Below are 12268 nucleotides of genomic sequence, written 5' to 3'. Positions count from 1 at the left end.
GACCAGGCTGGTAATTGAACCCTGTAATTGTATCGCAGAAGCATTAGCTACTCAATCATCATGTCCCACACCATAGGTTTTGATGTAAAGCAAATTAAAACAGCCATTTTCTGTGCAAGAACTTCAAGTCAGGCTGAAAGAGTGCGCATGCCTCTTCAGCAGTTTCATCTTTTCATCTATTGAGACAGTGGCCTCCACTGACTTTGGAAAATGCAAATTATGTCCTTGGTTGTGGAAAATCTTTAACTTTACTTAAAAGCCTCGAAACTAATGCCACAAACTCCCTGTGAGTGCTCTGTATACTGCCAATCTTCTCATTAAGTGAATTCCTCAGGGTGCAGCTCATAGTGAAAATCATTTAGTCCTCACCTCTGGGACCATCTTCCTGTGCTCCTTTAGTTTGAACGTTAGTACTAGGGTGTTGTACTGTAGCTAGCCATTATGGATGCAATGAGAAGTCAAGCAAAAAGACACCTTCTGTTTGCTAACTGAACAGATTACAACATGTAAGCTTTTCAGGCAACTAAGGGCCCTTCTTCATGGAAGCTGTTTAGTTTGAACATTGAAATTTAAAGGAAAGGCATCTCTCTGAGATCATACAGTTAGGTCCATAAATATTTGGACAGAGACAGCTTTTTTCTAATTTTGGTTCTGTACATTACCATAATGAATTTTAAATGAAACAACTCAGATGCGGTTGAAGTGCAAACTTTCAGCTTTAATTCAGTGGGTTGAACAAAAATATTGCATAAAAATGTGAGGCAACTAAAGCATTTTTAACGCAATCCCTTCATTTCAGGGGCTCAAAAGTAACTGGACAATTGACTCAAAGGCTATTTTATGGGCAGGTGTGGGCAAGTCCCTCGTTATGTCATTATCAATTAAGCAGATAAAAGTCCTGGAGTTGATTTGAGGTGTGGTGCTTGCATGTGGAAGATTTTACTGTGAACAGACAACATGCAGTCAAAGGAGCTCTCTATAGAGGTGGAAGAAGCCATCCTTAAGTTGCGAAAACAGAAAAAACCCATCCAAGAAATTGCTACAATATTATGAGTGGCGAAATCTACAGTTTGGTACATCCTGAGAAAGAAAGCAAGCACTGGTGAACTCAGTAATGCAAAAAGACCTGGACGTCCACGGAAGACAACAGTGGTGGATGATCGCAGAATCATTTCCATGGTGAAGAGAAACCCCTTCATAACAGCCAACCAATTGAACAACACTCTCCAGGGGGTAGGCGTATCGATATTCAAGTCTACCATAAAGAGAAGACTGCATGAAAGTAAATACAGAGGGTCCACTGCAAGGTGCAAGCCACTTGTAATCCTCAAGAATAGAAAGGCTAGATTGGACTTTGCTAACAAACATCTAAAAAAGCCAGCACAGTTCTAGAAAAACATTCTTTGGACAGATGAAACCAAGATCAACCTCTACCAGAATGATGGCAAGAAAAAAGTATGGAGAAGGTGCGGAACAGCTCATTATCCAAAACATACCACATGATCTGTAAAACTCGGTGGAGGCAGTGTGATAGCTTGGGCGTGCATGGCTGCCAGTGGCACTGGGACACTAGTGTTTATTGATGACGTGACAAAGGACAGAAGCAGCCGAATGAATTCTGAGGTGTTCAGAGACATACTTTATACTTATGTCTGCACAAATCCAGCTAAATGCAGTTAAATTGCGTTTCATGATACAGATGGACAATGACCCAAAACATACAGCCAAAGCAACCCAGGAGTTTATTAAAGCAAAGAAATGGAAAATTCTTGAATGGCCAAGTCAGTCACCTGGGGCCTCATGTATAATGCAGTGTGTAGAATTCGCACTAGAACATGACATAGATACAAAAGCCGAAATGTGCTTACGGACAGAAAAATTCAGATTCAGGAATCTGTGCGTACTCCAACTTCTGCGTTCTTCCGCTACATAAATCCCGATCAGCGTGAAAACTAACGCTCGTGCACGCGCATTATGTAACGCCCCAAATCCTCCCAGAATTACGCCTCTTTGAATATGCAAATCAATATAAATCACACTTAAGCTCAGCCATGTGTGAAAAGACAATGGGAAAAGCACGGGGGAAAATATAAGAATTTCAGCGAATACAAAGTGGAGGCAAAGGAAAAACATACTATTTGTTCAAATAAACCGTGGTATAATCAACAAAATGAAGTTGATTGAGTGACATAGCGTGTTGGAGAAACTTGAAAGCTCACATTCACAAAATCGCACAGTGGCGGAAATAAAAAACAACTTGTCAGATATCAAAGTCGTAGTGAAAAGGCAAGTTGTATCCCACTGTCTGAGTGTCATATGAAAGCTTATTAGGGTACAGAGAAAAAAAAGGCACACAGTGGAAAAAAGCACGAAATGTCAACTTCAATCTCGAAATTTCCACTTTAATCGTGTAGTTTATTTTGTCATTAAAGTAGAACATCATAAACTTCATCTTAAAATCGTTTAATTAACCTGTTTCTCAAATCACATTGTAATTAAATTAGCACATTAAATGCTTTATTTTGTATTTGATTTTCTATGTGCTCTATGTGTGTGAATCACTACTTGCTTCTTAAACCGGCTCTCTTCCTCCGACTGGACACAGAATCCATTACATTACAGCTCTGAATAACTAAAATATTGAGATGAATACGTGATATAATTTTCATGATGATAGGAGTTAAAGCACGTTATTAAACATGGGTTTCACGGCGCAGTGATTGTACGCGACCTTCGATGAAATAATTTATTGCAGCAGTACTCAGGGGCGGCTCTAGGCTTGTGGCGGCCCTGGGTAGAGAAAGAATCGGTGGCCCCTTCGCCCGCCAATGTCAATATGGTATCTTATGCACGATGGATGGCCACGTCCGTTGAGGACACTGCATAGCTGCCTCGGGCTCATGACACAAGCGTTTAACTTTTGTCGAAATTTACCACTGCATTTTTAGCTGTGATGTTATTTTCTCTTTCTGTTTTATATTCAATATATATTGCCATGGCTGCCCCGCAGTCCTTGCTTTTCTTTCTGCAAGTAACCAATCGCCATACAATCGGCTCTGCAATAGACATTAAGCCATCTGTATGCTTAGAGCTCCGAATCTTCAAAACGTTTAAGGAACATTGAAATATCTTCGTAGTACATGTTTAATTATTCTATCCTTCATGCCAGTCCCAGTGAAGAATATAGATTATTTAAATTAAGTTAAAGGTTTATCTGTATAATATAATAAACATATTTTACTGCATTTCATCTGAAAAATTATATCGTCATCATATGTAAATATGTGCTTTATAAAGTGGCTCAGGTTGTGTAATATTATAACTGTAGTGCAAGTTTCCAGTGGGGTTGATTGTACTTATAAGTACAAACAGTTCTACAAAGAGCAATTGATTAAGTGCGTTTAAAGTTTTCGGGATAAAACTGTTTCTGAACCGCGAGGTCCGTACAGGAAAGACTTTGAAACGTTTGCCGTTGCTGAGACAGCATGTGCTTGATACTGTATACCGATAATTCTCTTTCCGATCAGCTGCTGCTGTGATTCACACTCAGATACAGTGATATAAATACTCTGAGTGGTGCAGTGAGAGTAATATGGAAAAAGATGATCCGGTGTGGCAACTCCTAACGAGAGCAGCTGAAAGAAGAAGAAGAAAAAGAAGAAAAAGAAGAAGTTGCAGTGAGATTAACAACGCTAAAGCAGTTATGGTATTTGGAATACTATGGCTATTCCCTGGACCATAATATTGTTACAAGTTAATTACAATCAGATGCATTACACTAATAAACAATATGCGGTTAGTTTCAGTGTATTTATAAAGCCACGTCAGGAAAATAAAAGAGTAACCACACAGGAACAGTAGCACTGCTTTGACGTTGGGTGCCGCCAATCTGTAAAAGAACGGAGAACTTGTGTACGACAAGGTATGAGGTCCTATGGAAAAGTGCGTGGCTTTATGCCAAGTGTAGGTTTTAAACATTGCGATTTGAACGTGGAAAAGTTCTTACGCAACATTTCTGTGTGTACGCACTGTTTATACATGAGGCCCCTGATCTTAACCCAGTTAAGCATGCATTTCACTTGTTGAAGACTAAACTTCGGACAGAAAGGCCCACAAACAAACAGCAACTGAAAGCCACTGCAGTAGAGGCCTGGCAGAGCATTAAAAAGGAGGAAACCCAGCATCTGGTGATGTCCATGAGTTCAAGACTTCAGGCTGTCATTGCCAGCAAAGAGTTTTCAACCAAGTATTAGAAACATTTTATTTCCAGTTATTTAATTTGTCCAGTTACTTTTGAGCCCCTGAAATGAAGGGATTGTGTTAAAAAACTGCTTTAGTTGCCTCACATTTTTGTGCAATCTTTTTTTTCAACCCACTGAATTAAAGCTGAAAGTCTGCACTTCAACTGCATCTGAGTTGTTTCATTTAAAATTCATTGTGGTAATGTACAGAGCAAAAATTAAAAAAAAGTTCTCTGTCCAAATATTTATGGACCTAACTGTACTTAAGTATTTGCTTCTTTCTTATCTGCATGCATATTTGTCTTTGCTCTTTTAGATTAGATTTGATAAACTTTGTTAATTCCATGGGGGAATTCAGATGAATGCAGCAGCAGAAACATAAAACACAAGGATACAGACTCACAGGACAGACAATACAGCCAATCAATTAATCAATCCATCAATCAATCAATAATTAAATACATGTACTTTATATTGTGCTGGTCAGCTACGAAATATGGCTTAGCTGTACTACCCACAAATGTTCCACTTTTTACTACTGAACTCACTGAACAAAAATCAGTTTAATTTAAATACAGAAAATATGTGACCCCATTCAAGAGCATTTCTAATTGCCTTAATATTTTATTTTGGGGGAATCTGCAGGGTTTTCTGGAGTTGGACTGCAGGCAAGAAAGTTATTGGCACTATTTGAGTTTTTTCTGAAGACATCTGCAACATTTACTGCCTCTTCTGTGCATCTTGGAAATGGTAAGTGATTTTTTCCTTTTGTATGTCTGCTTATTAATGGTAGATAAACTTTTTATCATTGTAATGGTATAACAGATCCCGTCCCTGACAGAAGCCTAATTCTTTAAACATATTGCACATTGAAAACTGGCACCTTATCTACAGTACTTCAACTGTTACAAAAATTTCAAAGCAGTTCCTTATTTTACACAATGCAGTATTAAAATCAGATGTTCTGCTACTTACCTTTTGAAAAATTTTAAAATGATATCTTACAAAGATATAAGCTCTAACACAGTTGTAAGAAAAAGGTTAATTCATCCATTCAACTGTTTAATTTATTTTAAAGCCATGCAGCATAGAAGATATCCTGACAGCGTTAGGTGCAAGACAGGGACCAGCCCTGTTTGAATAACCAGTTCAATAAAGAGTCTGCCTATTGAACAGATAAAGAGCAGAGCGAATAAAACTGTATGTTTATTAATTTCATGCCATTGAAAAAACTGAATTCACTATGAAAATTATGTTACAGTGGCAAATAACTGGAATGTAAGTAAATTGCGTTTATGAAAAAAAATTTTTTCTCAGTTAATAAAAACAATTGAAAATGAAAACAAGCTATGGACTATATCCTGGCTCTAATATGACAGACAGAAAGAAAGATGAGATACTCAGAAGATGACTAATGTAGTTAAAAATGAAGCATGGATTATAAACAAAAAGTCAGTAGTCCTGTGCATCAGTGCAAATAGGTAATCAAATGTCAAAGTCAAAAAACAGATCACAATATTCATAAGCCAGAGCTCTTAATCAAAGCACAAGTGGAAAAAGTTTTGAGAAAATATCTGCAATCACCGACACCTAAAATGGTGAGGCTGAGTTTGCTGCATTTATAACAGTGGAGAAGCAGTGGTGATGCATCTTTTCTCTTTGGGTCAGACTGTTTTCTGAGATGTTTTGGAAATCATTGACTTCATTTCTCCAGGTGTGGTCTTTCAAAATTGAGAATGATCCAGTATAATCTGATAATCTTGATCAACTCTTTACCCATTGGCTAAGTTTGCTCATGAACCAATCTTCCAAATAACTGCAGCAAAGTATGAACCCCATGATCTTGTTTCATCAACTAAACTGCATGGGCAGTTCTTATTCACCTTCAGCCATTTTGCCATTTGGCCCCACAAGTCAAAACCTTGCATCTTTGCCCACTGAGTAAGATCTGACTGCCACTCCAGGTTTCTCTTGGCTTGCATGCTGGGTGTAAGACTGCATTGTACCAAGAATTCTGTTTGCACTATTGAGTAGTCAGCAGCATGCCCTTAGAGTTTCAACCAATTGACCTCCTTGGTGTTAACCCCAAGTGTGACTCAGGCTTGGAATTCTGTATTAGTATAGTTAAGCCCGAGTCAAACTTGGGGTGAATGTGATGATCCACTTTACAGTGTATGGACACTAGAGGGCACTGCAGCTCCTCAAACCAAGAACACAAATGCTGTCACACAGTCAAAAGGCTTCAATAAAAGTGATTTTATTAAATCCAATAACTTATACAGGTATTGATACTGATCCTTCAACAGACTTTCCTCCAAAACAAAGCCTCTGTCTCTCCTCCAGGCAATTTTTGTCCACCTCTTCCCGGCTCATCTCACCTGGATGAGGCCGGGTACATCCTTTTATCTCAGGACCCGGGAGTACTATAGTCTGGCAGCACTTCTGGGTCAGGCAGAACCTCCTGTGAGGTATGCACCTTTCTAATAGCTTCCTCTGGCAGCACCCACACACACCAACAGGGTTGTTTTCTGAGGCTATATGTTCCAATGGGTCCTGTGGAAGTATGAAGGGGAGCTCTGCCCCAGGGAAACTGCCACCTAGTATACTGGGAGAATGAACTGCCCCTAGAGACATTCCTTGCCTATCTTTTAATTTTATCCCGGCCAGGAAAGATACTGAAAACACATTCAGCCGGGACGCCTGTCCATCCCCTTGGGGCTTCTGTTCAAGTAAAGAATCTTCCCCTCTCCTGGTTGGGATGCCTGTCTATCCAGTTTGGAACTTACAAGTGTTAAGCTGAATAACTATTGGGACAGTATTCTGCTGCCATTTAGTAGATGATATAACATCATGGTGCAAAATAATCATGACTATCTCTATGTGCTCTTTCACTTTATGGTAACTGAAGACCATTAGGCTTCAGCTTTACTGATCATGGTTTGTTGGTTAGTCACGTACAGTTGGAGGTGGCTCACATTATTGTGGAGAGTTTAAATGGTGTCCATTAGCGTTGAGATGCTAGATGCTTAACTGGACCTAGTTGCTTGTTCATTCATATGGAAAAAGTGAATAGAGGTTTCATTAATAGTGTTGTTCTGTCTCTTTCACCAAATCCTTGTGCTGTTACCAAAAAAAAAACATAAAACCACTCCCTAGATGGGAGTATTTAATAATGTTCAGTATAAACGGGTGAGTGTAATAGACTGGCGTCCCATTCTGAGGTTTTCCAGTCTTACTCCTGATGTTACATGAACAGATACCAGCACCCCACAATGCTACACTGGAATAAACACGTTCAGAAAATGGGTGACCTGAACTCAATTTTTATAGACCTTCAATTCCCCAAGGTTAAGCGGTAAAAAAGATTAAGCTGTCATGCAGTCTTTTAAGAGCACAGAGATCAAAAGACGACTCAGGATTTGTGTAATTTGGCTGTCAGCTATAGTGTATAGTAATGAAATTGTATTACATTTGTAAGGTCCTTAAGGATTAGTTGTAAATAAAATTAAAATAAAAAGGGGCAATCGTAAATCCCAAATTTGTTTTTATTCTGTGTACATAATGAAAAACAAAGAATAATGTTGAATTTCTCAGACCTCTCCCTATCTTTTAACGTATCATAATTTGTTATTATAATGAGAGTAAATCCCAAATGTCCTTGAATGTTGAGTAGACGTTTACAGCTGTGCAGCATTTCAGAAGCTCTTGTAAACAGTCAGACAAATCCCAAATTGACTTTCTACATACTGTAATGTACATGCGACTTTTTTATTCTAAAATTAAAATCTTGTTAAAAGCAATAGTGCTGACTTCTGTGGCACAGCCGCACTTACTAGTTTGAGAATGTATTTAATGTTTGTACATTATATACACTATTTTCATTTATAAATGGAGTAAATATAAACAGACTTCATAGTGACTTTTTAAACTTGCATCTTAAATTGACAGAAACTGTTTTCAATTAGCTAATTGAAACAATACCTATACAGTTTAATTTTTCAGTCACTCATAAAGTTTGGCCACATCAAAAACTGTGCTGAGATTAAAAAGAATGAGATGATAATGAAAGCAGAAGTCAGGTTCTCTTAAATGGTCATTAACTACATTAATAAAAGGTAGCTTTTTACTCTGTTGGGCTTTAGCAAAAACCTTTTTGAAAGCGTATTGTACAAAACACAATTTTAGCACTGAACTGCATAATTTTAGGATGGAAAAAGTAAATTAGGATATCAGCTGTAAAAGAAAGAGAGGACAACGATAAAGAGTTGGGATGCCAAGATGGCCACCTCATATAACTGGATGCGCAATTATTGTGGAGTTGTCTCTGCAAACACGAGATCAAACACAACTGCCAAAGATGGCAGAACTTCCGGCTTTCAGTCCTCTTGACAGTAAGAGGCAGGTCCAGGTGGACGGACACCGGAAATGACTTTTAGAGGTGTTCTAGTCATCAATCATCCAGTCTGGAGATGGAGAAAGGGAGAAAGGTGTTAAGACACAGCGCCATCCCCTGGTGTGGCAGTGAGATTACAGTCACTAGAGTCCTTCAATTGTCCCCTATGTACATGTGCATGTAAAGAATTATTATTTATTTATTAAGGATAAATGGCCTTAAGTTTTAGAGTAACAAAAGAATTAAGTAATTCATTAGTTCAGTACTAGTTACATTGAAAATGGTTCTGTAATGTATACTTAAGATTTTATTATCAATTAAATTAAGAAATGTTTTACACCAATAATAATGGATTTGTTATAGTATTTGGTACATTGCAGAAAATATTAAGTATTGTATATTAGGGGGCATCTCCAACTCTTTTTGACTGATTACAACCTATTTTTCCACATAAGCTGCATCACTGAGGTGGGACAATTCTGCTTATGTGCCATTTCCTTTGTCTTTATCGTTTCTTTTCTCCTCACCATCTCTGCCTCCAACTCAACATACCTTCATACCATTTCATTCTTCACCGTTGTCAGTCTCTGGCTTCCTTCTTACCCTCAGTTGTTCTGGTTTCTATCAGCTCTCAGCACAAAAAAAAAGAGTGCAGATAAAGGATATTGCTTTGAATTGAGCCCCATTCATAACAAACTGATTTTATGGCATTTTGTTCTTGAATTTTGTTAGAAATACCAGACTTCTGTTTCAAAGCATTTGACTGTCATTTTGCATAGGCCTATAAAGCAGTTTTAGTACCAAATTTTAATTGTCCCAATTCTTCAAAAATGTCTCAGTTTCATCACAGACTCGTTTAGTGTTGAGAAGTCCATTAATCCAGCAGGAGATCATTCAAGCCTTGAGAGCACAGTTTAGGTGAGAATGATTCCTGTGGGCTAAGAATATGCAAACATTACTGTAGAATTTTACGACCGACTTCAGAGTGTCATAGAAATATTTCTCTCGCCAAATTAGGTAACAAAGTCTGAAGATGAGCCATAAAATTGTTTTTATTCTCTGCCAGTAGGAAATAAAATAAAATTAAGCACACACCAACAAGTTTCTGTGCGGCATGTTTTTACTATAACTTTTAAAATATATAAAAGTATCTGTGGTATTCTTGCTGACACCCAACTCTGATGAAGAGGTATCCTAAACTACTTTTTAAATTACTGTTGGCACTATTTAAAAAGCTAACTTGCTCACCTGTCCTCACTGATGCTAATTAACCCTTATTACTACAATGGAGTCAATGTTTGGTAATTACCAACTAATTAAAGCTGCCTTGAATTCAGCGCACTGCCTGACAACTTCAATTTATTCCCAAGTCTGAAAACAATTCTGCGCCTCATTGACACAACTACATTCCTGTATTCTCTTGAGTGAGCCATAAGTCCCTGGATTCTGGTATAGCTGTGTATATCAGATTTGTTTAGATAAATTATGTATGCTGTTTTAATAACAACTTAATGAAAAAAAAAATGGTAATCATAAGCAGTCTTTGCTGTGGCTAAACTATCTCATGCCATGACAATGGTGGACGTCACATGGATGCACATAACGTGAAAGACAGTGATCTTCAGTGGATACCTTGAGCATGGGAAAGGCACTATATAAATAAAATATGATGTTATTATTATTATTATTATTATTATTATTAGTCCAGGCTCAGTCCTGGGGTATCCCTGGAGCTTCAGGTTTTTGTTCCAACTAGTTCCACAGTCTCTGAGTCATTTTACCTTTAATTGAGTTTCTTGTTTAATTAGCTGGTGTGAGATTTACATGTATTGAGAAGTTTGGCAATGTTTATGTCTTCCTATAGCTTTAAGTTCTTAAATCTGTTTTGTCTTTCTCCTATTAATTTACTGTTTTCTCTGGCATTAAATTTCTTAGTAATATTTAAGTGATGATGATTAACAATGAACAAAATAATCACAAAGGCAAACAATACAGAAGGATAAAAAGCTGACACAAGAAAACTGAAAGTCGGGTTTTGAAACCCGAAAAATCAAACATAAAAACAGACTGTGACTTATACACCTGTTCAGAAATACGACACTTAAATATATATTTTTTTACATCTTCAGTTTCTTCAGTTTCTTAGACACATTGAATTTTGTAGCATTAGTGCAGTTACCAATTTCTTTTGCCGCTTCAACGACTTTTAATTTAAAGCTAGCTTCATATTTTCTTCTAATTGAACGCTCTTACGATAAAGATGTATGAGGGTGTGAGATACAAAAAACACAAAACAGTGCAAATGTCACTTTGGGATAGTTTTGGTATTACCGTGTGGTCATGTAGGCACAATACATAGAAAAAAAAGGCCGCGTGCTCCGTGGTTACTCTCTCAGGTGGGCATTAGCATATCATAATCTCTTGGACCAATAGTGTGAGTTTTCCACATTCAACTTATACGACCAACATTATAATACGACTTATCTGCGGGAGAACTTAAACGCGAATATGTACAGTAGATTTTTCCAATTTTTATCATCACCATTCTGATTTACATTCTGCTTTTTCCAAGTAAAAGACCAAGGAAGCCAGAAGTCTACATGACCATCATCATCAAGTCCTTCCAAGAAAACATTAAAATAAAAAGAGGACTGTTTCATTTATGTTAGGTAGAATGCCCAGAGGGGACTGGACGGCCCCGTTGCCTGGAACCCCTGCAGAGTTTATTTTTTTCTCTCCAGCTCCCTGGAGTTTTTTTGTTTTTTCTGTCCTCCCTGGCCATCTGACATTACTCTTATTCTATGTTAATTAGTGTTGTCTTATTCTAATTCTTACTTTGTCTTTTATTTCTCTTTTCTTCATCATGTAAAGCACATTGAGCTACATTATTTGTATGAAAATGTGCTATATCCTCTTTAATAAAACCTCTGTGTGCATCCAGGTGTCAGTGTGTGTGTCTTCTGGTGAAGTGCGCATGCGCGGGGCCACATGGCACGTATTCAGTCTCTTCCTGTGCATTCCCTGTGCAGAGAAAGAGACACACACAGGTGCGTGTGTGCGAGAGACAGACACACACACACAGGCGCGCGCGAGACAGACACACACTCACAAAGGCGGGTGCGAGACAGACAGACACACACACACACACAGGTGTGCATGCGACAGACACACACACACACACACACACACACACAGGCGCACGCGCACGCGCGAGACAGACAGACAGACACACAGGTGCGCGCAAGACAGACAGACAGACACACACATGTGTGAGAGAGAGAGACAGACAGACACACACACAGGCGAGAGAGACACACACACACAGACATAGATGCGCGCACTTAAGAGAGACACACACACACACACACGCGAGAGACAGACACACACACACACACACGCAGGCCTGCGAGAGAGAGACACACACACACACAGGTGCGCGCGTGCATTGTTACAATGTTACTTTTCTTGGTTGTTTATTAAGTCGTAAGGCTATAGCGCGAACTCTTGCAGTGTTAGTTTTCTCTGTTGTTCAAGGTTTTCTTAGTATTATTCAGTGTTTTTACATTTAGTTTACTATTACGCTGTGCATTCAATGGTATAATTAACTATATTTGTGCTTAAAAACTTAAAAAAA

The 12268-nt window shown here is 38.2% G+C and overlaps 1 protein-coding gene across 1 annotated transcript in view; it reads left to right on the top strand.

Annotated features, from left to right (window-relative positions):
* Positions 1-12268, top strand: part of LOC120530659 (dynein beta chain, ciliary-like) — an 86228-nt gene that overhangs the window by 9410 nt on the left and 64550 nt on the right. Inside the window, exon 7 of the mRNA XM_039755083.1 lies at positions 4887-4991. Coding sequence (XP_039611017.1) covers positions 4887-4991 — 105 coding nt within the window. The remainder of the gene's footprint in view (positions 1-4886; positions 4992-12268) is intronic.

Source organism: Polypterus senegalus, chromosome 6 (genome assembly GCF_016835505.1).
Source record: "Polypterus senegalus isolate Bchr_013 chromosome 6, ASM1683550v1, whole genome shotgun sequence".
NCBI classification, from domain to species: Eukaryota; Metazoa; Chordata; class Cladistia; order Polypteriformes; family Polypteridae; genus Polypterus; species Polypterus senegalus.
Note: the sequence above shows the minus strand (reverse complement) of the source record. Positions and strands in the feature narration are given on the sequence as shown.